This window comes from Mytilus edulis, chromosome 7 (assembly GCF_963676685.1).
Source record: "Mytilus edulis chromosome 7, xbMytEdul2.2, whole genome shotgun sequence".
NCBI lineage: Eukaryota > Metazoa > Mollusca > Bivalvia > Mytilida > Mytilidae > Mytilus > Mytilus edulis.
Genome location: NC_092350.1, coordinates 84,503,661 through 84,530,720, shown reverse-complemented (window position 1 = coordinate 84,530,720; position 27,060 = coordinate 84,503,661). Strand labels below are relative to the sequence as shown.

At 33.2% G+C, this 27,060-nt stretch overlaps 3 protein-coding genes across 5 annotated transcripts in view; 2 read left to right on the top strand and 1 right to left on the bottom strand.

Moving 5' to 3' along the window:
• The window catches only part of LOC139482692 (RUN domain-containing protein 1-like), a 726,769-nt gene that overhangs the window by 282,046 nt on the left and 417,663 nt on the right, over nt 1-27,060 (top strand). The window lies entirely within an intron of this gene.
• Nucleotides 13,538-18,064, top strand: LOC139482540 (ATP-dependent DNA helicase Q1-like). Its single transcript, XM_071266452.1, has 2 exons — nt 13,538-13,698; nt 17,251-18,064. The coding sequence occupies exons 1-2, from the start codon at nt 13,538-13,540 to the stop codon at nt 18,062-18,064; spliced, it is 975 nt and encodes a 324-aa protein (XP_071122553.1).
• On the bottom strand, nt 18,604-25,073 carry LOC139482538 (uncharacterized). Its single transcript, XM_071266451.1, has 6 exons — nt 24,683-25,073; nt 23,376-23,545; nt 21,705-21,821; nt 20,815-21,024; nt 20,344-20,523; nt 18,604-19,677 (listed from the first exon to the last, which is right to left on the bottom strand). The coding sequence occupies exons 1-6, from the start codon at nt 25,071-25,073 to the stop codon at nt 18,868-18,870; spliced, it is 1,878 nt and encodes a 625-aa protein (XP_071122552.1). The 3' UTR covers nt 18,604-18,867.

The window sequence follows — 27,060 nt, the reverse complement described above, 5'->3', positions numbered from 1 at the left end:
TTGGGTCATGGGTCGTTATTCAGTATGCGTCTATTAGCATTATGAAGAATTATCTAAAAAATTGTTCTTGGTTGTAGGGATATTTTGAAAGTCCCTACCTACCTTCCGACATACAATTAAATGGAATAGCCCTCACAAACTTTTTTTGCTTATTAGCATAGATGCAATAATAACATTAACTGAATGATTTATTAATTGTAATGTTTGTGGCTCATGTTGACTGAAATGACATTGAATGAAATAAAGTTTGTACCAAAAAATGTTATAACTACTTTGAACCCAGAATTATATGCAAGTTATTAGGCTCTTAGTTAGGCAGTCAAAAGGGGACTATAGGTTTGCACACCGTTTGTCTGTCTATCATTTTAAGTTGGTGTATCAAATGATTACAAGTCAGTCTGAAAGCTACATGAACTTGGCCACATTTTTTTTCTTGGACGCTGTAAGCAGTAAGACAACAGTATTTGATGTATGGATGTATGGAATGATTATTCGATTGCAGGCTGTACATTATGGTTTACCTGTCATTGACCTCTTTTTTATGGTTTTTGTCGAGCCTGCAACTTTTGTTGCAGAAAGCTCGACATAGGGATAGAGATCCGGCGGCGGCGGCGGCGGCTACTGCGGCGGCGGCGGCGTTAGCTAACTTCTTAAAAGCTTTATATTTTAGAAGGTGGAAGACCTGGATGCTTCATACTTTGTATATAGATGCCTCATGTTACGAAGTTTCTGTCAGTCACATTTCCAATGTCCTTGACCTCATTTTCATGGTTCAGTGACCACTTGAAAAAAAAGTTCAGATTTTTTGTATTGTTAATTTCTCTCTTATTATAAGTAATAGGATAACTATATTTGATATGTGCGTACCTTGCAAGGTCCTCATGTCTGTCAGACAGTTTTCACTTGACCTCGACCTCATTTCATGTATCAGTGAACAAGGTTAAGTTTTGGTGGTCAAGTCCATATCTCAGATACTATAAGCAATAGGTCTAGTATATTCGGTGTATGGAAGGACTGTAAGGTGTACATGTCCAACTGGCAGGTGTCATCTGACCTTGACCTCATTTTCATGGTTCAGTGGTTATAGTTAAATTTTTGTGTTTTGGTCTTTTTTTTCATACTATTTGCAATAGGTCTACTATATTTGTTGTATGGAATGATTGTAAGGTGTACATGTCTAGCGGGCAGATGTCATGTGACCTTGACCTCATTTTCATGGTTCAGTGGTTATAGTTAAATTTTTGTGTTTTGGTCTTTTTTTTCATACTATATGCAATAGGTCTACTATATATATTTGTTGTATGGAATGATTGTAAGGTGTACATGTCTAGCGGGCAGATGTCATGTGACCTTGACCTCATTTTCAAGGTTCAGTGGTCAAAGTTAAGTTTTTGAGTTTTGGTCTTTTTATCTAAAACTATATGCCATAGGTAAACTATATTTGGTGTATGGAAATATTTTATGATCTTTATGACAGTAGCGCAGGTTTCTTTTGACCCTGACCTCATTTTCACGGTTCATTGCAGAGTGTTAAGTTTTTGTGTTTTGGTGTATTTTTATTAAACTATAAGTAATAGGTCAACTATATATGTTGTATAGAAGCATTGTTAGCTGGACATGTCTGCCTGGCATGGTTCATCTGACCTTGACCTCATTTTCATGGTTCATTGGTCTTTGTTTAGTAATCTTGGTTAATGTTAAGTTTAGGAGACAGTTGTAATAAAGCTTTATACTTAGGACTATCAACATAATATCAATGATTAGTATAGAAGGCGAGACATTTCAGCGTGTGCACTCTTGTATTGTCGAGCCTTCAACTTTTGTTGCCGAAAGCTCGACATAGGGATAGTGATCCGGCGGCGGCGGTGTTAGCTCACTTCTTAAAAGCTTTATATTTTAGAAGGTAGAAGACCTGGATGCTTCATACTTTGTATATAGATGCCTCATGTTACGAACTTTCCGTCAGTCACATGTCCAATGTCCTTGACCTCATTTTCATGGTTCAGTGACTACCTGAAAAAAAAGTTCAGATTGTTTGTAATGTTAAATTCTCTCTTATAAGTAATTGGACAACTATATTTGGTATGTGCGTACCTTGCAAGGTCCTCATGCCTGTCAGACCGGTTTCACTTGACCTCAACCTCATTTCATGGATCAGTGAACAAGGTTAAGTTTTGGTGGTCAAGTCCATATCTCGGATACTATAAGCAATAGGGCTAGTATATTCGGTGTATGGAAGGACTGTAAGGTGTACATGTCCAACTGGCAGGTGTCATCTGACCTTGACCTCATTTTCATGGTTCAGTGACCACTTGAAAAAAAAGTTCAGATTTTTTGTATTGTTAATTTCTCTCTTATTATAAGTAATAGGATAACTATATTTGATATGTGCGTACCTTGCAAGGTCCTCATGTCTGTCAGACAGTTTTCACTTGACCTCGACCTCATTTCATGTATCAGTGAACAAGGTTAAGTTTTGGTGGTCAAGTCCATATCTCAGATACTATAAGCAATAGGTCTAGTATATTCGGTGTATGGAAGGACTGTAAGGTGTACATGTCCAACTGGCAGGTGTCATCTGACCTTGACCTCATTTTCATGGTTCAGTGGTTATAGTTAAATTTTTGTGTTTTGGTCTTTTTTTTCATACTATTTGCAATAGGTCTACTATATTTGTTGTATGGAATGATTGTAAAGTGTACATGTCTAGCGGGCAGATGTCATGTGACCTTGACCTCATTTTCATGGTTCTGTGGTCAAAGTTAAGTTTTTTAGTTTTGGTCTATTTTTCTAATACTTTATGCATTAGGTCAACTATATTTGGTGTATGGAAATATTTTATGATCTATATGTTGGTTACACAGGTTTTATTTGACCTTGACCTCATTTTCACGGTCCATTGCTAAGTTTTAAGTGTTGGTGTTTTGGTCTGTTTTTCTTTATTTATAAGCAATAAGTCAACTATATTTGTTGTAATGAAGAATTGTTAGCTGTACATGTCTGCCTGGCATGGTTCATCTGACCTCGACCTCATTTTCATGGTTCATTAATCAATGTTTCATTTTCTTGGTTAATGTTGAGTTTATGTGACAGTTGTAATAAAGCTTTATATTTAGGTCTATCAAGATAGTATCAAGGATTAGTAAAGAAGGCGACGCATTTCAGTATGTGCACTCTTGTTGGTCAATGATTAATTTTCATAATTGCCGGTAATTCAGTTTCTCAGATGTTTTAACTATCAGATCTGATGTGTGGAACTATTGTTTGTGTTATATGACCTTGATCCAACAGTGGTCATGGATTTAAGCAACTATTGGTAATCTGACCTTCAACAATAAACAATCGTTAGAATAAGAAAACTCTAACAGAGATCATGGATTTAAGAAATTATGGGTAATCTGACCTACAACAATGAACAATTGTTACATAAGACAACTCTCCAACAGTGATCATGGATTTAAGCTATTATGGGTAATTTGATCTTCAACAATAAACAATCGTTACAATAAGAAAACTCCAACAGAGATCATGGATTTAAGAAATTATGGGTTATCTGACCTTCAACAATGAACAATCGTTACAACTCTCCTTTGGTGTATGACCGTTGTATAGGGTATATACCCATTGAATAACTGTCACATTTGTATATGCACGTTATTTAGGGTATATATACTAGTGTTGCATTGGCATATGAACGTTAAAAGGATTTGCACCCATCAAATAACTACGTCTGGCTCGTTGGTGTAAGAACTATGTATAGGTATATACCCATTGAATAATCATTGGTATATGAACTTTGTATAAGTTTTAGACTCATCGAATAACTTTGTCTCAATTGTGTATCAACGTTGTATAAAAGTTATTAAAAATACCAGGATTATAATGGCTCGTTGGTGTATGAACGTTGTATAGGTATATACCCATTGAGTAACTCATTGGTATATGAACGTTAAGTAGGGTTAATACCCATCGAATAACTTTGTCTCAACGGGTTATCAAAGTTGTATTGTGTTTATACCCATCGAATAACTGTCTCATTGGTGTATCATCGTTAAATGGCATATACCTTTGTCAAATTGGCGTATGAGCGTTACATAGGGTATATACCCATCGAATACCTGGCTGTGTCTCATTAGTGTATGCACGTTGCATAGGGTCTATACACATCGACTAACTTGGTGTATGCACGTTGTATAGGGTTTACACCCATCGAATAACTTTGTATCATTGGTATATGAACGTTGTATCAATTTTAGACTCATCAAATAATTTAGTCTCAATTGGGTATCAACGTTGATTAGGGTCTAAACCCATCGAATAACTTTGTCTCATAGATGTATGATCATTAAATGTTTGTTTCATTTGTGTATGCACGTTGTATAAGGTATATATCCATCAAATAATTCTGTTTCATTGGTGTGTGACTATTGTGTAGGCTATATACCCATCGAATAACGTTGTCTCATTGGTGTACGAACGATGTACAAGTTTTAGACCCATCGAATAACTCTGTCTCAATTGTGAATCGACGTTGCATACGGTCCATACCCATCGACTAACTCTGTCTCATTAGTGTATGAACGTTATATAGGGTCCTTACCCATCGAAAAACTCTGTCTTATTAGTGCATGCACGTTATATAGGGTCCACACCCATCGAACAACTCTGTCTCATAAGTGTATGAACGTTATATAGGGTCCTTACCCATCGAAAAACTCTGTCTTATTAGTGCATGCACGTTATATAGGGTTCATACCCATCGAACAACTCTGTTTCATTAGTGTATGAACGTTATATAGGGTCCACACCCATCGAACAACTCTGTCTCATTAGAGTATGCACGTTATATAGGGTCCACACCCATAGAAAAACTCTGTCTCAGTAGTGTATGAACGTTATATAGGGTCCATACCCATCGAAAAACTCTATCTCATTAGTGTATGAACGTTATATAGGGTTCATACCATTAGTGTATGAACGTTATATAGGGTCCATACCCATCGAAAAACTCTATCTCATTAGTGTATGAACGTTATATAGGGTTCATACCCATCGAATAACTCTGTCTCATTAGTGTATGAACGTTATATAGGGTTCATACCCATCGACTAACTTTGTCTCATCAGTGTATGAAAGTTATATAGGGTTTATACCCATCGAATAACTTTGTCTCAATAGTGTATGAACGTTATATAGGGTCCACACCCATCGAACAACTCTGTCTCATTAGTGTATGAACGTTATTTAGGGTTCATACCAATCGAAAAACTCTGTCTCATTTGTGTATGAACGTTATATAAGGTTCATACCCATCGAATATCTCTGTCTCATTAGTGTATGAACTTTATATAGGGTTCATACCCATCGACTAACTTTGTCTCATTAGTGTATGAACGTTATATAGGGTTCATACCCATCGAATAACTTTGTCTCATTAGTGTATGAACGTTATATAGGGTCCATACCCATCGAACAACTCTGTCTCATTAGTGTATGCACGTTATATAGGGTCCACACCCATCGAAAAACTCTGTATCATTAGTGTATGAACGTTATATAGGGTTCATACCAATCGAAAAACTCTGTCTCATTTGTGTATGAACGTTATATAAGGTTCATACCCATCGAATATCTCTGTCTCATTAGTGTATGAACTTTATATAGGGTTCATACCCATCGAACAACTCTGTCTCAAAAGTGTACGAACGTTATATAGGGTCCATACCCAACGAAAAACTCTGTCTTATTAGTGCATGCACGTTATATAAGGTTCATACCCATCGAAAAACTCTGTCTTATTAGTGCATGCACGTTATATAGGGTTCAGACCCATCGAAAAACTCTGTCTCATTAGTGTATGAACGTTATATAGGGTTCATACCCATCGATTAACTCTGTCTCATTAATGAATGAACTTTATATAAGGTTCATACCCATCGAATAACTCTGTTTCATTAGTGTATGAACGTTATATAGGGTCCATACCCATCGAATAACTCTGTTTCATTAGTGTATGAACGTTATATAGGGTCTACACCCATCGAACAACTCTGTCTCATAAGTGTATGAACGTTATATAGGGTTCATACCCATAGAAAAACTCTGTCTCATTAGTGTATGAACGTTATATAGGGTCCATACCCATCGACTAACTTTGTCTCATTAGTATATGAACGTTATATAAGGTTCATACCCATCGACTAACTCTGTCTCATTAGTGTATGAACTTTATATAGGGTCCATACCCATCGAAAAACTCTATCTCATTAGTGTATGAACGTTATATAGGGTTCATACCCATCGAAAAACTCTGTCTCATTAGTATATGAACGTTATATAAGGTTCATACCCATCGAATAACTCTGTCTCATTAGTGTATGAACTTTATATAGGGTTCATACCCATCGAACAACTCTGTCTCATTAGTGTATGAACGTTATATAGGGTCTACACCAATCGAACAACTCTGTCTCATTAGTGTATGCATGTTATTTAGGGTTCATACCCATCGAAAAACTCTGTCTCATTAGTGTATGAACGTTATATAAGGTTCATACCCATCGAATAAATTTGTCTCATTAGTGTATGAACTTTATATAGGGTCTACACCCATCGAACAACTCTGTCTCATTAGTGTATGCATGTTATATAGGGTCCACACTCATCGAAAAACTCCGTCTCATTAGTGTATGAACGTTATATAGGGTCCATATCCATCGAAAAACTCTGTCTCATTAGTGTATGAACTTTATATAGGGTTCATACCCATCGAAAAACTTTGTCTCATTAGTGTATGAACTTTATATAGGGTTCATACCCATCGAAAAACTCTGTCTCATTAGTGTATGAACGTAATATAGGGTTCACACCCATCGAAAAACTCCGTCTCATTAGTGTATGAACGTTATATAGGGTTCATACCCATCGAACAACTCTGTCTCATTAGTGTATGCATGTTAAATAGGGTCCACACTCATCGAAAAACTCCGTCTCATTAGTGTATGAACGTTATTTAGGGTTCATACCCATCGAAAAACTCTGTCTCATTAGTGTATGAACGTTATATAAGGTTCATACCCATCGAATAAATCTGTCTCATTAGTGTATGAACTTTATATAGGGTCTACACCCATCGAACAACTCTGTCTCATTAGTGTATGCATGTTATATAGGGTCCACACTCATCGAAAAACTCCGTCTCATTAGTGTATGAACGTTATATAGGGTCCATATCCATCGAAAAACTCTGTCTCATTAGTGTATGAACTTTATATAGGGTTCATACCCATCGAAAAACTCTGTCTCATTAGTGTATGAACTTTATATAGGGTTCATACCCATCGAAAAACTCTGTCTCATTAGTGTATGAACGTAATATAGGGTTCACACCCATCGAAAAACTCCGTCTCATTAGTGTATGCACGTTATATAGGGTTCATACCCATCGAACAACTCTGTCTCATTAGTGTATGAACTTTATATAGGGTTCATACCCATCGAACAACTCTGTCTCATTAGTGTATGAACGTTATATAGGGTTCATATCCATCGATTAACTCTGTCTCGTTGAATAGGGTCTATATCCATCGAATAACTCTGTTGCATTCGTGTATGAACGTTGTTATAGTGTTTATGCATTTTGTATAGCTGTGTCTCATTGGTATCTTATCGTTGTAGGGTCTATATCCATCTAATAACTCTGTCTCATAGGTGTATGAACGTTATATAGAGCATTTATCTTCTAGTTAAAGCTAGATTGATTGATTGATGTTTGTTTTACGTCCAGTGACAAATATTTCATTCATGTTCAGGACGAATCATATTATCGATGATTACAATAGTTAGGTTATTCTACCGCTAGTCTCTGTCCGTTCAATAAACTATTTAAATCCAGTGGCAAATATTTCATTCATGCATATAAATTGAGTTTAAGAACCATTATGTATACACCTATGAACCGCAGACAAAATTTACAGGCTGTATATATAAGAACCAGACAATACTCACATACTGTACGTTAGAACAGACTATATTTACATACTGTACGTAAAACAACAGGCTATACTTAAAGACTATATCTAAGAACCACAGACAATACTTACAGACTGTATCTAAGAAGCACGGACAATACTTACAGACTATATCTAAAAACCACAGACAATACTTACAGACTGTATCTAAGAACCACAGACAATACTTACAGACTGTATCTAAGAAGAACACATAATACTTACAGACTGTATCTAAGAACCACACACAATACTTATAGACTATCTAAGAACCACAGACAATACTTACAGACTGTATCTAAGAACCACAGACATTACTTACAGACTATATCTAAGAACCACAGACAATACTAAGAGACTACATCTAAGAACCACAGACAATACTTACAGACTGTATCTAAGAACCACAGACAATACTTACAGACTGTATCTAAGAATCAGACAACACTTACAGACTACATCTAAGAACCACAGACATTACTTACAGACTGTACCTAAGAACCACGGACAATACTTACAGACTGTATCTAAGAACCACAGACAATACTTACAGACTACATCTTAGAACAACAGACAATACTTACAGACTGTATCTTAGAACCACAGACAATACTTATAATTACAGACTGTATCTTAGAACAACAGACAATACTTATAATTACAGACTGTATCTTAGAACCACAGACAATACTTATAGCCTCTGTATCTAAAAACCACAGACAATACATACAGGCTATATCTAAGAATCACAGACAATACTTACAGACTACATCTAAGAATCACAGACAATACTTACAGACTACATCTAAGAACCACAGCCAATACATACAGACTATATCTAAGAACCACAGACAATACTTACATACTACATATAAGAACCACAGACAATACTTACAGACTACATCTAAGAACCACAGACAATACTTACAGACTACATCTAAGAACCACAAACAATACTTACAGACTGTATCTAAGAACCACAGACAATACTTTCCTGAGTTTCATGGACAAATATTGTAAAACAAAAGAGATATTAACACTTGTCGTCAACCAGTTGAATATATATTTAGCGTATATTGGCGAGTGTGAATACCGTCCGGTCAACTTTTTTTGCTCAAAAATAATTATTTTTCCTCTTTTTTTTTATATTTATAAAATATAGTTTAATATCTTTCAGGTTTACAAATATTAAACAAATCTATCGGATAACAAAAAAGTTATGACTATATATATGTCGTCCGGTCAACCGTCCTGTCACTATCCGGGCAATCGTCCTGTCATTAGTGGTTCCCAAGAATTCTTAAAAATATGACAATCTTGCAAAAGGTACTAAATATCTGCCTGCTTATTTTAACAGCGTATATAATAACACTATTTCAAAAGAGAGAAAAAAAGAAACTTTTTGTTTGTTTTCGTATTCATATATATACCTTTGCTACCTCAAACGTAGAGAGCTCAAATAAAAATATAAAATGGAATCAAAATCGGAATCCATCCGGAGTCCTAAGTGAAAATCTCTATACACGTTGGCGTTTATGTATACGGTTGTTTTATCACTTTTGCAAGCACATCATACACCGTTCAAATTTATGTTCAACTTGATGTCTTTAATGAAATTGAAGGATACGGCGTTGCAAACAACACTAATGTAAAACCGAGTACATCGGGAAAACTTGTGTTGTTTAACATTTTATAAAAAGGATTTCATTACCCTCAATATCATTACCAGCTGATTACTATGACCAATCTGAATGTCATCATGATCTGGATATGTCTGTTTTGTTTCGTGGACTTATAAAAATAAACTTACGAAATAAGATCTTTGAAAATAACTTCTGTAACAAAAATGGCGAAGATAGCAATGATGTCAGGAGGATCAATATCAGCGATTGGTTTATTTAAAAAAAAATTGTTATCAGTACTAAAAGATTTTGTTAGACCGTACTTGCTAGAATTCAAAGCACTATGGTATTATATGTTAACGTTAGTGATTGGTTGATCGCACTGTTCAGTTTTTGTTAACGATATTATCAGAAATTTGTTAGACCGCACGGTCTCACGGTCTTACTTTGTTAGTTATATAAGAAGGCTAAAAAACCTAATACATTTCTTATATTAAAAGATAAAAAGTAAAGGATGGGGTGGCAAGACGCCGTACACACAAAAGTTGTTATTTTGCAATTCGCCGTACAACGTTTTGCAATTCGCCGTACAACAAACAAACAATGTTTTTGTCCATATTCTTTAAAACACATGTTTTTGACAACAAATTTCGGTAAATATGATGCCACACTATAATAATCTAAAAATGTGTCTAGCAAAATAATGAAAAACAGTTCAATATTTTGAGAATGGAGCGACAGAGGACGATCGACCTCGAAATTTTCCCGTACTAAGTGGCAAGTTTTGGGGTATTACACAAAATCTTGAATTAATTTTGTACTTATCTGCCTAATAATTTAAAGAATTATATATCAGAAAATCATTTCTTAAGCGGCACCCTCATCAAATGAGTGGAAATGCTTTAAATTGAATGAATTCTTAACTTGTTTACTTTTTTTTCTATTTCTCTCCGCTTCGTTAGTACCCAATTTCCGGTGGCGATGATACACAGTGGTATCCATTAAAAGACAGAAACGTTACAGGCTTTAGATCTTGGGAATGATTGTATCAGCATTCTACCGACTGGTTACGGGAAAAGTCTGATCTTTCAAATGCTGCCATGGGTCCTTATGAAAGATGAAACTAGGATAGTTATAGTTATTTGTCCACTGACATGACTGACTTCCATTATGCAGGACCAAGTGATGACCCTGAAAGAAAAAGGTATCCGGGCTTCCTTTGTTAATCTTCAAGGGACTGTCGCTTACAGCTACAACAGTGATAATGAGGACTCCGATGAATCCAAGCCGCAAACTGTGAGTATTACAAAAAAAATCTGAAATTAATATAGTTAATGCAATCAACACATTCTTCATCACATTGAACACGCGGATATAAAGCCATTTTGCAAATGGAAGACAGCACACATGTATTCATGGCTTTTTATACAAAATTAAAGTGACTTGTAAAAACATTTATATTTGCCAATGAAAATCTTATATTTAGTTTTGAGAAAATTTTATTAGAATAAACATAAAAATCATCCATTCAGAAGCTTTGTTTTTATTAAAACAATCAATTATAATAATTTTTTGATTAGATTTGAATTGAATATGTGAAAATTCTTAATTACATTTTATTTAATGTTGAGTAAATTGTTATGAAAAGTAATTAGTGATTGGAGTAATTGCATTGCTTTGATGTACTGGTTAAATTTTCAAATCCTTTCTGAAAAACAATTATTAGACAATTCTCTGTATATACAGTAAATTATTTAATACTATATTTTCATAGCGTTTTCCTTTGAAGGCATATATGCAATCTTTCTTTTCTTCATTTCTTACGTTTTCCTTGGTCGCCATCTTGGAAGTACACACCGATATCCATAATTTTATAATGATCAATATTAACTTACTTGCAACTTTTTTTTTATTTTTAGGTTATAAAATACACTTCTATTATAATTTTATTCAATAATATATGTTTAAAAGTCACTTAAATGTGTTAATATTGATATTTGAAGAGTTATTCGGTAATTACATGAGTTATTCGGATAATAACACTGTTATTCGGTAATTCGAGGTACCGTTAATGCTGGTGTACGGAATATCTGTCATTGGAACTTAACAAACACAATTTAATGTTACTATTCCATCTATTCTTGCTTTTGGGTATGAACCGAAGCTCCATGTTGAAGGACATACATGTACATATGTACTTTAATAGTCATTTAAAAGTTTAATCCTGCTGCAAATATTTGCACCTGTCCTTAGTCAGGAATCTGATGTACAGTGGTTGTCGTTTGTTTATGTGATTTATACATGTTTCTTTTTTATCTATATATATAATATGTTAACTTTAAATATGTTGTGACTTTCAATTGTATGGACAGATGTCTAGTTGTCTTATTTATATGTATATTGCCATGCCTTTTATTTTATAACTGTCAATGCTGATTAAAGATATTCTTTTTTTGATGACAGAAGAATGCGAATCCGGGTCCGTTCGCACCCATTCACTTTCACACCTACTCATGTTCGCCCCCTTTCACTTTCGCACCCTTCATGTTCGCCCCTTTCACTTTCGCACCCTTCATGTTCATGCCAAACTTTAATTGGTTTTGTGTTTTAATGACTATAGCTTTGTAATCAAGTTTTGGCAATTTTATTCTTATATTTGTTGTTGTTGTCTCAAAATAAAGTGAGACAGCATTTTATTTTGTGTTGAATAACTCTTAATCATGTTTTGGTAAGTGTATTGCTATAACTTTATTTCATCGACTTGTTTAAAAATAAAGTGAGATTCTGACTACGTTTTTTTTTTGTGTGTTGAATAAATTTCATCATCTTTTAGTTATAATAGTGTATTGCTATATTTTATTGTATATGTTGTTTCAGATCAAAGGGACCAAGCTGTTATTAAAAACAATTATCTTTCGTGTTTTTCATTTAAAATCTTTAAATGTTACTTACACCAAAATAATTTCATGAATTTATAACAACAATCATGATTTTCCAATTATTCAACTGAAATTTGAATTAAAGTTTGGCGTGAACGTGTAGAGTTCGAATGTGCGAGGTGCGAAAGTGTATTGGGTGCAAACAAACCTGATACTGAAGAATGCAGGACAATTTGGCCCAGAAACAAGTCAGAAGATTACTTGGATTATCTAAAAAAGATAACTCAGATTGTCAATAAGACAACTAAGTTTGTCAAAAGTCTTATTTTATACTTATATTTATACAAGTTGTCTTGCATGTTTTGACAGTTCAAGTTTTTTTCATAGATGGTCCAAGTTGATGAGCTCCCAAAGTTACTTTAGAATAGGTACTTCTATTTTAGAAAATGTTAATTAGTAAATATTTTTCATAAAACATGTTAAAAGCTATTCAACACAATATCTGGTTTGAGTGAATTCAGGATTAGGAACAGACCATCTATGGAGCACCTCCAACATTAAACAGGTCATGGAGATCCCTGTAGCTACACTTTTTATTGATACGATCTTCATCTTTTGTAATGTTTTGATTTTCAGATCGATTTTGCATTGGCCATTACTGAAGAGACAGCTTTGTTGAAATGTGCATCTGGTGTTGAAAATGTTTTTTATTGTAAAATCAGAAATTATTGCAAGCGTTTTTTTGTTGGTTTTTGTCTTTTTAAAACAAAATGTGATTTTTATTTTAGTGTTAAATTGAGAAAAATCCTGCTTCATTCATGTCCAAATCTAAAATGCAAGTTCAAATTACTATGATAACAACCCTGTCACACATGTCACATTTTTGCAATAATTTCTGAATTCAGTCCAAATTTTTCTAACAAATGTACATGTATATTGAAATAAGTTTTACCAATTAATATGTCTGATCAATAATTCAGTAAATCCTCTCAAGATGACCCTTAAATATTTTCAATTGTAGGTTACAATGACTGATATGGAAATGATTAAAAGTGGGGACATTGAGATTTTGTACAGCCATCCTGAGGCTATGTTCACTCCAGTTTTGAGCAGAATACTACGCAGCAAAGTCTTTCAGCAAAAGGTGTGCTGCATTGCAGTTGAGGAAGTTCACATGATTGAGGAGTGGTGAGTATATTAAAAAAAATGGAGATACCAAAGTGATTGAATAAAGAGAAGACAAGAACAGAGGCACTTGTTATTAAAGAAAACTTAAGTTTGAAGATCAGAAAAAACACAATAATATGCCCCTTTATTTTAGATAATTTTGTGTGATCTTTTTTTACATGTGTACCAAGTTCTAAGTTGAAATGGTGATTTCTTTACATGTACATGCATATGTCCTCCAATTGCATTTTAAGGGGTTTTTGGCGCTGTCTTTCTTCTTTTAGTAAGACACCAGGTTCGAGCCCTGGGGACCCGAAGCAATTACTATATTGGAATGGATATATATACTGTACATGATCACCATATTCATATAAATTGTTGAAGACCCTACATCATCTATCAAGATGAAGAACAAAAATCAAAGGCCTGTTTCGTTGATAATTTTTATACGACCGCAAAATTTGAAAAAATTTTCGTCGTATATTGCTATCACGTTGGCGTCGTCGTCGTCGTCCGAATACTTTGTTTTCGCACTCTAACTTTAGTAAAAGTGAATAGAAATCTATGAAATTTTAACACAAGGTTTATGACCACAAAAGGAAGGTTGGGATTGATTTTGGGAGTTTTAGTCCCAACATTTTAGGAATTAGGGGCCAAAAAGGGCCCAAATAAGCATTTTCTTGGTTTTCGCACTATAACTTTAGTTTAAGTAAATAGAAATCTATGAAATTTTGACATAAGGTTTATGACCACAAAAGGAAGGTTGGGATTGATTTTGGGAGTTTTGGTTTCAACAGTTTAGGAATTAGGGGCCAAAAAAGGGCCCAAATAAGCATTATTCTTGGTTTTCGCACAATAACTTTAGTTTAAGTAAATAGAAATCAATGAAATTTAAACACAATGTTTATGACCACAAAAGGAAGGTTGGTATTGATTTTGGGAGTTTAGGTCCCAACAGTTTAGGAATTAGGGGCCAAAAAGGGACCCAAATAAGCATTTTTTTTGGTTTTCGCACCATAACTTTAGTATAAGTAAATAGAAATCTATGAAATTTAAACGCAAGGTTTATGACCATAAAAGGAAGGTTGGTATTGATTATGGGAGTTTTGGTCCCAACAGTTTAGGAATAAAGGGCCCAAAGGGTCCAGATTTAAACTTTGTTTGATTTTATCAAAAATTGAATAATTGGGGTTCTTTGATCTGCCGAATCTAACTGTGTATGTAGATTCTTAATTTTTGGTCCTGTTTTCAAATTGGTCTACATTAAGGTCCAAAGGGTCCAAAATTAAACTTAGTTTGATTTTAACAAAAATTGAATCCTTGGGGTTCTTTGATATGCTGAATCTAAAAATGTACTTAGATTTTTTATTATTGGCCCAGTTTTCAAGTTGGTCCAAATCGGGGTCCAAAATTAAACTTTGTTTGATTTCATCAAAAATTGAATAATTGGGGTTCTTTGATATGCCAAATCTAACTGTGTATGTAGATTCTTAATTTTTGGTCCCGTTTTCAAATTGGTTTACATTAACGTCCAAAGGGTCCAAAATTAAACTAAGCTTGATTTTAATAAAAATTAAATTCTTGGGCTTATTTGATATGCTTTATTTAAATATGTACTTTGATTTTTGATTATGGGCCCAGTTTTCAAGTTGGTCCAAATCAGGATTCCATATCAAGTATTATGCAATAGCAAGAAATTTTCAATTGCACAGTATTGCACAATAGCAAGAAATATCTAATTGCACAATATTGTGCAATAGCAATTAATTTTCAATTGGAGTTATCTTTCTTTGTATAGAATAGTAGTTGATAATATATGTTGGAAATTTACCAGACATGACTATGATGTAATTTTCTATTTTTATTTGCCAATAACTTTATGTAAATAACTTCATTGGAAATTTGCCAATATAAAATGTTGCTGATGAAGCTTTTTTTCCTTATCTTATCTAAAATGTTTTTAGATAATGTATGTTGGACATTTGCCAGACATGACTATGATGTCATTTTCTATTTTTATTTGCCAATAACTTTATGTAAATAACTTCATTGGAAATTTGCCAATATAAAATGTTGCTGATGAAGTTTTTTTTATTGTTTTATACAATAAACAATGTATATTCACTTTTACTACCAACCAATCTTTACCATTCAGTGATAACAAGCACTTTATTTTACATTTTAATATCTTATGATGTATTTAAAAGAGTAGTTATTGTTGCAAACTCCATTAGAAATTTAATTGATATCAGTTTTGGAAAAAGGGAAACGGGGATGTGAAAAAAAGGGGGGGGGGGTTAAATTTTTCTCATTTCAGATTTCATAAATAAAAAGAAAATTTCTTCAAACATTTTTTTGAGAGGATTAATATTCAACAGCATAGTGAATTGCTCAAAGGCAAAAAAAAAACTTTTAAGTTCATTAGACCACATTCATTCTGTGTCAGAAACCTATGCTGTGTCAACTATTTAATTTTAGATTTAAAAAGTTTGAAGAAATCTTTAATTGATTTGTAACATCTTGACATTTGTTTTGTGTAAAAAAAAACCATATAATGTCAAAAATTTGATCACAATCCAAATTCAGAGCTGTATCACGCTTGAATGTTTTGTCCATACTTGCCCCAACTGTTCAGGGTTCGACCTCTGCGGTCGTATAAAGCTGCGCCCTGCGGAGCACCTGGTTCTCTTTGTTCATGCGTTGTGTGATATTTTGTCCCATTACTCCAGATCCTATGTTGCAAATAGTCTTAAATATAGTCTTAATAGTCTTAAACACATGCAACTGAATGTCACATTTATACATGTAGGGGTTTCCATTCTGTATTACATTATATATACACTGATTTGGATGATAAGTGAACTTCATTTATTATTTATTTACATGATTTACAAATATATTATACAAATAATACATGTATACAAATGATATATCATGTCTCGTTTTAATTTTACAATGATGTTATACAATGGTACATTTCTTATATATATAAACATATAAGCTAAAGGAAAATAAAGATTAATTTAATGATTACCAATGCCTTATTTAAAAAAGATTGAGAGAAAAAAACTTCAAAATTATTGGTTGTTTGCTAGAAATTTTGAGAATATCTAGTTTTAGTAAAGTTCATAATGTTTTTGTTTTTCACTTTAAAATCTATTTAATGAGTTTCTGATCTAAAGACATCTACATGTTTTTATCATTTCCTTCCAGTTATTCAAGATAAAAACAATTTTATTGATAGAACCCAACATATGTGCAGTCAATGACAGTGATAAACAACAATGCAAATACTTCAAACATTGGCATACAAATAATTTACAAATATTAGACATGTCTTTTTCCCAATCATACTAATTTTCATATCTACAAAATCATAACACCTCATGACGATCATGCAGTGACTTGCTCTTGTTAATGAGTCTGAAATTAGGATTTTTAACTTAAATTTAATATTTAGGTGATGTTATTTCATGTATTTGGAGGCTTTGTTATGTTATTTTCTGAAGAAAAAAGTCATACCCTTTACTGATTTCTTTTCTGCTGTCAAATTTCATATAATTAAAATTGCAGGGGAGAAGATTTCAGACCAAAGTTTAAGCAGATTGGAGAATTAACAGCTCTTTTTCCAAATGCTGCTCACCTAGCTGTAACAGCAACTGCCACACCAAGTTGTATACAATCTCTCTCCAAAATACTTCAGTATATTAACCCAACTATTATTAAAGTAAACCCGGGCCGTCCGAATTTGTTCCTTGAAATAAAAACAAGATTGTCAAACCTTCAGAAGTTTAGCAAATACGATGATATTGTTGTTCCTCTAGCACAAGAGCTTAAAACTAAGCAGGACAAGTTCCCATTAACAATAGTGTACGTAGAAAGTTCAGAAGCATTGGGGTATTTCTACCAATTTATAAATTATGAGTTAAAAGAGGAGCAGTACATAGGTGAGGCAATTCCTGAAAATATAATTTTTGGCCAATTTCACAAGGATTATACATCTCAAATGAAACAACACATTCTGTTTGAACTACGGAAAGAGGAACCAAAACTAAGGTTGGTTTTGGCAACTGTGGCATTGGGGATGGGTCTAGATGCACCCGGTGTTACTAGAATAATACATTGTAGGCCCCCAACTACATTGGAGAAATATTTCCAGGAGGTTGGCAGAGCAGGAAGAAAGGGTCAGAAAGCTGAGGCGTTAATGTACTACAATAACAACGATCTAGCGAAAAATCGTAAGGGTTTATCGGACGCTATGGTGCAGTACTGCAAGACAAAAGATAAATGTCTCAGACTTCAGCTGCTACAATACTTTGGCTTTAATGAAACCAAATTTAATGAACCAATGCATGAATGTTGCAGTTACTGCAGGCAGTTACAATAAACAAAAGTGACAAAGATTAAAATACAGAACCCATTTGAAATGTTCTCTCATAAATAACAGTACATATATATTATTCTATTTTGAATGTTTTCACTATAACCCATAACAAGGTCTTGTAAGGTAGACAATTGTGGCCTAATTTTGATTGAAATTACCATTTCATGATATCACATGAGTAGATCCATTATATTTTGACTTTCAATTTGCTTTACAGTTACCTTAAGATTTAAATAGAAATTTTTTTAGTGAAAAATGCAATATATTTTTTATAAGACAACTCACTGTTTTACATTGTGTTGACGTGCAGCATTTAATTCAAAATAACAACTTGTTGAAAGTTTTTAATAGCCTTATTTTTTATTATGAAAAAAAGCAAAGAAGTAAGTCTGCTTTGACATTTAGACATATATTTTAAAACACTCATTATCCTTGTTAAACCAATACAGTTTAAGCTTAAAAATTCAACCTAACTATTGACCTTATCATGTTATACAGAAATTTCGTTTTTTTAAAGGAGTTTTTTTTTACTTATAGTACACATTTTCATAGCAAAATCATTTCTCAAAATGCTGTAAAAAATATTCAATTACTCTTATAGTATTGTCAAAAATTCCCCTTGTTGAGTGAACCATGGCATGGAATTGACTTGAATTGAATTCCATCATCATTCAACTTTCTACTTCATATTAATTTATTTACACATCAATAACAGATTTTTTCATTTTTCGTTTTTGATTTTTATAAATCGATGTACATGTATGACCAGTAAATTATTTAAATGCAAGTACATGTATATGTTTTAATTAATCTTCTATGTCACTTTCCTCATCGTCATCATCATCATCATGATTGTTATCATCATTTGCCTCACATGGCAAATCCCTTTGCAGTCTGAATATGGTTGATTTCATATTCCTTAAAAACACATCAGTATCGAAGTTGAAAGGTGATTGAACTATACCAGTGAATAATGTTAGTGTTCTGTTTTCATGAAAATTCCAAAGATCAAGGTCTTTTAGCTTCTTAACTAGAGTACGAATGTCTTCCTCCGATGATCTCTTATTATGTTTTGTTTTGAAGTCGTTCAATTTCAACATTTTGTCAAAGTTTGTTGTTACATCGTTTATAACTGGTGCTGCTTTTGACATTGTGATAATAGATTTTTCTGTCTTGTTTGCCCCAAGACCTTTGATCAAATCTTTGACTAACTTCACTTCATTTTCCTTGTGCATGTCTGCAGCCTTATTTTTCCCAATACCACCATGGACGTTAACAAAAGATGCAGCCCTAACCTCTGTAGCAACATGAGGTGGCAAAGTGAACTCAGTCTTTAGAATGAAGTCAATACATTCGGTAAAATACTTGGAAAGAACTGAGTGTGAGAAAAAAAATGGAATCATTGTCTTAATGATTACATTTGTTCTAACCATATCTCCTTCATGAATAGCATCTTCCATTTGCAAAATAATAAAATACCATTGAAGAAAATTGTGAACATAATTAAACAGGTCATCTTGTCCCTTTTTCACTTCCTGAATAAAAATTGCAATCAGTGTTTTCCATTCGTCATTTAAGCCGGGTGTGCCGACCACCTTCTTTTGAAAGCCGACCACCTTTCGATTTTAGGAGGTGGTCGGCTTTTTTTTCAAATTTCGGATTTTTTTCGGTTCCGTACCGTTAAAATTTGAATACTAATCGCGCCTCGCTGATTTGTTTTCATTGACAAAGATCGATGGCGTCCAATCGTCAAATTTCAATGTTTTCATTTATCAATCGGGGTACAAGAAAGGCAGATGACGATGGTGATAAAGAAAATACTAGACCAAATAAGTTAAATAAAATTGATAGTAATGTTGAAGTTGTGGAAATTGAACAAAAATCAACCAAACAACGGAAAAGACACGCAAGTGAAGACAAATATGAGCAAGACTTCAAATGGCTTATAGTCACAGAGGAAGTATACTACTGTTCTATGGGCCAAAAATACAGCACAAAAGCAAGAAACAGGACATAAAATTGTAAATGAAAGAAGAGAGAAAAGAGATAAATTGTTGAAAAAAATCAAATCAAAGAATATTTGACAATTAATATGACTACGTCTATTTATGTTTGTTCAACTCCATTAAATGTGAATATTATACTAATCTTTATTTTTGTGACCCCCACGTGCACCGACAGTAAATTAAAAAAAAAAACGGGTGGACATTTAAAAAAAAACACACCCGGTTGCAAGTGATTTTTTTAAAACACCCACCTTCCCTTAGTGAAAAAAGGAAAACACTGGCAATACCATTCACATTTATGATGCAGCCTTCTTGTAGTCTAGGAACAGGAACTTGTATGATAGTCTGTCTACCATTAATAGAGAGTGGAACTATTGCTGTGTTATTGTCTAATGATGCAGAACATTGGTATGCCTGGTTAGCTATCAGTAGTTTTAGATCCACTTTTTTGGGTGCCTGAAATTAGTATATATACATGTATAGAAAATATGAATAAAAAATCTGTGGTATGAATGAACATTTGTTTCATAAACTAAAATAAACTGAATGCAATATACAAGACTGTATTGTGATATATAATTGCTTATATTTCATGTATTTACTACATTAATGTGAAATTAAAGAAAAATATTGGAAATTTACAATAATGAAATCATTTTTTTGATGCATGCAATGGAATTACCCCCCCCCCCCCCCCCAAAAAAAAAATGGTTTAACTGATAAGTGTAGAATTCTATTTAATTATACCTGAGTTTCATAAGGTATGTAAATATCTGCTATCACTTCCTCCATAAGGGCATCAAAAATCTTCTGTTTTGAAGGAGCATGTAACTGTTTAATATTTTCAGGTAACAGTTTGTGGGTTGGTGTGTCGTCCAAGTCTTTCATATCAAATTTTTTCATCACATAATGAAGGAAGTAAGAATGCCCTACAGTAAGGACTAAGTCTTCATGGGCCTAAAAACAAACCAAAATAAATAATAACACAGTATTTTTTATAAAAAATACTTTGAACCAGGTTATTTTTTAAACAAAAAAGTTGAATATTATTTGACAAATTTATACATGTAATTTTGTTATCAAGAGGAAATAAAACAATGAACCTAAAATTGTGTTGATTGCTATGATGCTGTAAAATAAAAGAGTTTTACTAATAACATAAATGCATACATGTTTGTGTCTGTCCAAAGTCAGGAGCCTGTAATTTAGTGATTGTTGTTTGTTTATCTGTTACATAATTATTTTTCATTCATTTTTTGTACATAAATTTTTTTGTTTCAATTGTTTTACATTGTCTTTTCGGGGTCTTTTGTAGCTGACTATGCGGTATGGGCTTTGCTCGTTGTTGAAGGCCATACGGTGACCTATAGTTGTTGATTTCTGTGTCATGTTGGTCTCTTGTGGAGATAAGTCTCATTGGGAAGCATACCACACCTTCTTTTATATATCACCAAACAAACAAAAATTGTTCCCTTTAGAATCTAGCTATTGAACTTATGTTCACCATTTTTTTCATATTTCATTGATGTACACATTCTAAAATTAAAGAGGACAAAATTAATTGGAGGTAAATTTAGCTTTCATTTTAAGATTCATTTTTAAAAGTACTTCAAAGTTAAAACAGTATGCGCACATACCTTAAATCTACTTTTCACCTTTCCATTGACATTTGACCTCTGAATCAAAATGTTCAGGTTTGCTAAAGTCCCCTGGTCTCTGCTGTTACCTAATTTGAGAAATCTTTTGGTCAGTTTCTTAAAAAAATAAAATAAAAGGATAGGCATAATGTACATGTGAAACAGCATGAACAGAGACCAAATGATGTAACAGTTACAAAAAAGACACTGAAATTTTACCATTCTACAAATTAAACTTTAGAATGGTCCTTGTTTCCATAATTCTTTTGACTGGTACTCATATACAACTGTCTATTTTTTACATTGTTGAAGGGTATGAATGATTCTTTCATTGTTGAAGACCCTTCATAACTATCAAGATGATGAACAAAAATAAACATGATAAAAACTAGTATGTTCATTGATACTTTGTATTTGTCTATGTATTGTGTGCCATTGTGTCCCATCTACATTTACTCTCTCTCCCATTCTCCTATTTGTATCTTCATAAAAATTGATATTTCTCAGAATAAACTGGATTGAAAATGAAATTAATACAATCATTGAAATATTAAAGAAATGTATGTATACTTAGTCCTGATGTTTCTGTATATCACCTAAAAGACTTTTAGGAAATTTTAAACTGTTTTATTTGTGTTGTTACAAATATGAGAATGGGAGAGAGAGTAAATGTATATGGGACACAATGGCACACAATACATAGAAAAATACAAAGTATCAAAATGTTTTATAGTTTCTTAGTGGTATGATTACATAATTTAGTTATATAAATGATAAATTGTCCATGTTAAGCATTTTTCATTTGTAGGATTTAAAATTGAGAATGGAATAAAATTGAGAATGGAAATGGGGAATGTGTCAAAGAGACAACAACCCGACCAAATAAAAAACAACAGCAGAGGGTCACCAACAGGTCTTCAATGTAGCGAGAAATTCCCGCACCCGGAGGCGTCCTTCAGCTGGCCCCTAAACAAATATATACTAGTCCAGTGATAATGAACGCCATACTAATTTCCAAATTGTACACAAGAAACTAAAATTAAAATAATACAAGACTAACAAAGGCCAGAGGCTCCTGACTTGGGACAGGCGCAAAAATGCGGCGGGGTTAAACATGTTTGTGAGATCTCAACCCTCCCCCTATACCTCTGACCAATGTAGAAAAGTAAACGCATAACAATACGCACATTAAAATTCAGTTCAAGCGACGTCCGAGTCTGATGTCAGAAGATGTAACCAAAGAAAATAAACAAAATGACAATAATACATAAATAACAACAGACTACTAGCAGTTAACTGACATGCCAGCTCCAGACTTCAATTAAACTGACTGAAAGATTATGATTTCATCATATGAACATCAGGCACAATCCTTCCCGTAAGGGGTTTAGTATCATACCATCATAACATATACATGATATATGAGAAGAACATAACCCGTGTCATGCCAACAACTGTTTTTAGAATAAATGTGTTTCGTTCCGATGCAAAGACCTTATCAGTGACTCAATATTAACGCCAAAATATGCAATCTTTAATGACTTGACAACAGTATCGTAATTATATCCCTTCTTAATAAGTCTATTCAAAGGTTTTGTAAGTTTCTGAGGTGAATACTGACACTTTACATGTAAGTCTCTTTTGACAGAATGGTTTATACATTTAGAATACCTCTAGAAAGTCTTGAAGAGTGTGGAACAGCTCAATTACCATGGGGTATAATTGATCAAATCTTTCTTGCTTAGTGTGTGCTCCAGCTCTTAGTGTCTTTGCCCCTTGGAATCTGACCCTGGTAAGCTGATCTCCTCCAACTGGAATCTGCAGTGTGTCTAGTTCTGCAGCTGAAATGCGATTTTATACTAGAATGCAATCACATGTGAAGATAAGCTCTTAAGAATTCATTCATAATTGATAAAACTATAAAAATCCTACATGATTAAACTAAATGTACTTTGTGAACAAATGACCAAAAAAAAAAGTGTGGTGAAGACTTTGGCAATCATACAACTTCTTATTTTTTTGCCTCAATTAATACCAGTAGTCATGTGTGAACAAACTTGTACTTATACAAACTATAATGGGTTACGATTGTATGTATTTTTAGGCACAGAAAAGCAGAATAATTTAAAAAGGTCAATCATGGCAAAGCTATCTAATTAAATGAAGTAGATATACAAGACATATATTCAATTTAGTAGGATTATATATAAAGACATGCATATTAGTCCGTCACCTGGGCTCTGCTATAATAAAGCTTTCAGTGGCTGTGTGTTACCTTTCCTCGTCAGTTTTAATCTAGCGGCGTACTACAGTACATGATATATAAGGCATGGAGATGTTATTGTTAAAGATCAGCTCAATTATCTATATATATATATATATATATACAATTGTTGTGCTATTCTACAGGTACCATAACTCTTACCTATAGTACCGGTACAAAGATACTGAAACGTCAATATAAAAAATGATAGATTTGGTTTTAGATGTATCTTATTTACACAACCAAATAATTTTGATCATTGTAAACAGAAGATTTTTTTTATATATATCTCTCTCTCTATATATATATATATATATGCTACATGCATGTGTCTATTTCAAACCATATGCTACATACATATATATATATGAGGATCATGTACGTATACAGTATACAGTATATATATCCATTCCAATATTGTAATTGCTTCGGGTTCCCAGGGCTCGAACCTGGTGTCCAACTAATAGAAGAAAGACAGCACCAAAAAACCCTTATTATGCAATCGGAGGACATACATACATGTATAAATGTTCATAATTAAACTAACCAATTGATGTACTAAAAAAAAAATGTAATCACCAAGATGGGAAAGATCATTGCATTCTGACTTGGGACAGGTGCAAAAATGCAGTAGGGTTAAACATGTTTGTGAGATCTCAACCCTCCCCTTATACTTCTAGCCAATGTAAAATACATGTACATGGAAAATACCAACCTCTGCAAGCTTTTCTATACCATCTGTTAATCATTTCAATATATTCATCCATAATTCTGACACATCCGTCATAGGAGCATTCGTTGTTCAAGGAAAGAGGGAGCATATGTACCACAGATTTTCTTTTCATCTCTTCTTTGTGAGGATGATCTATATGATCTGGCAAAACTTTCTTCATCCATTGAAATCCTGGCATGAATTCAACAAGAATACGTCCTAAAAGAATCTTTAGGCTATTTTTATACACCAATATCTCGGCTTCATTTGGTAAGAAGATTTCCAGGCTTGGTTCAGGGGAGTCATGGTGCACAATAGGCTGTTTTTCAGTTGAAATTCTGTTTAAAACAAAATTTGTAGCGAAAAAGTGGTAGTCCTTGTTTTTGTTGGTCATTCGAACATCATTTGTATTAACACGAATGTCTAAATTGTCCCCATTGAGTTTGCCATTTTTTCCATCAAAAACATCTTTTATCAATTTTTCTTCCAGCTGTTCACCAAATTCTCTGATGATGTTTCTTTTTGAACTTTCAGATAATGTCAGATGTATCCCCTGTGAGATGATAATGAATAATTCATGAATATGCATGAACATTTCATGAACTGTTCATGAACAGATTTCATGAACAGTTCATCATATCTTCATGAACATTTGATGAACAATTCATGAACTGAAAATCGACAGTAATGTTCATGAACTTTAATGTTCATGAACGTGTCCGATTGCATAAACCCCAAACGTGTTCGATAATTGTTATTCGCCAAAACGTGTCCAATATTTAACGCCAAAACGTACCACGTCTTTTAGCGCTAATACATGTATCTCCTAAATAAAATCGCTAATAACGTTTACGGCAATTCTATGATGGGAGACACAGGTGATGAAGTTGTCATTTATCAGATTTAGTTAGTTCAATGTAGGTTTTAAATGATTATAATAATTGCAAAATTAATCTGTTACTATTAATTAACTTTGACTGAAATTGCTTATTGTCCAGTTGCAAGTATTTCATATTCATTTAGAGCGAACATACACATAATTCTGGAGTTGAATTAATCGTTAACTTTGTTAATTATTTGTACTTATAAACTCCGATGATGCCTTTTATATTTATCCGAATATTGCATGGCGGGCTTTTAACAGCATTTTTTTCTCTCACTTTTGTCAATAGTTTGTGTGTATTTCAAAAGCTCATCAAATCATAAACTGGTTATCCGGTTACAAGTTTTTAATTTTTTACATTTTTACTGTACACATTTACTTTAGACTGTTGATTGTCCAGTTGGCGGTGTTTCACGATATTTAGAGAGAACATACAAATTTTAATGTGCAGAGAAAGGGACACTTTGACCCGTTAACTGTACGGTTTAACTAAACATTTTTGCTTACAATTTACATACGACATAGCCGAAATGACGCCCCCACTTTTACCCAGTTTAAAATTTTTCGGCCGGTTTAAAAAAGTACTAACCGTAAACGTACCTTATCTATATTTTTAATAAAATGGTAAAATTAGTACTAGTATACGTTAATAAAATAGCAATAACCAAATAACGCTTGATATGGACACGTTTTGGGGATTGGACACGTTTGGGGGTTAGTTGAGAAATGGACACGTTTGGGCGTTTATACAAATGACACGCTTTGGCGCTGTTTTCAACTAGACACGTTTGGGGGAATCGGACACGTTTGGGGGGAAGGACACGTTTCTGAGTGTTACATATATAAAGACATGCATATTAGTCCATCACCAAGATTATAGTAGTTCACATATATATATATATATCTATACAATTGTTGTGCTATTCTACTGGTACAATAACCATGATAACTCTTACCTATAGTACCGGTACAAAGATACTGAAACGTCAATATTAAAAATTAGTTGTATCTTATTTACACAACCATGTCAACCAAATATTTTGATCATTGTAAACAGAAGATTTTTTTTTATATCTTTCTATATATACATGTATATGCTACATGCATGTGTCTATTTTAAACCATATGGTACATGCATATATATATATATGATGATCATGTACAGTATACAGTATATATATCCATTCCAATATAGTAATTGCTTCGGGTTCCCAGGGCTCGAACCTGGTGTCCAACTAAAAGAAGAAAGACAGCGCCAAAAAACCCTTATTATGCAATTGGAGGACATACATACATGTATAAATGTATAAGAAAGCTCAGTGTTATACTTCTGTGAACTTAAGATGTTATGATCTGTATCATCACTCTAACCATTTATAACAAAGATACTTACATGTTCATGTTAATATCAACATTTTATGTTACATGTTAAAATTAGTCTTGATTGTCAATTAAAATGTATTGTACAGAAGATTCACTTCTCAAATATACTTTGTGT

Excerpts from the sequence above, each read along its gene's own strand:
- LOC139482540 (XM_071266452.1), top strand. The coding sequence starts at position 13,538 with ATGACTGATATGGAAATGATTAAAAGTGGGGACATTGAGATTTTGTAC. Across the intron at positions 13,699-17,250 it reads GTTCACATGATTGAGGAGTG|GGGAGAAGATTTCAGACCAA; the intron begins GTGAGTATATTA and ends TTAAAATTGCAG.
- LOC139482538 (XM_071266451.1), bottom strand. The coding sequence starts at position 25,073 with ATGACCAACAAAAACAAGGACTACCACTTTTTCGCTACAAATTTTGTT. Across the intron at positions 21,025-21,704 it reads AGGTGAAAAGTAGATTTAAG|GCCCATGAAGACTTAGTCCT; the intron begins GTATGTGCGCAT and ends GTTTGTTTTTAG. Across the intron at positions 20,524-20,814 it reads ACATACCTTATGAAACTCAG|GCACCCAAAAAAGTGGATCT; the intron begins GTATAATTAAAT and ends TACTAATTTCAG.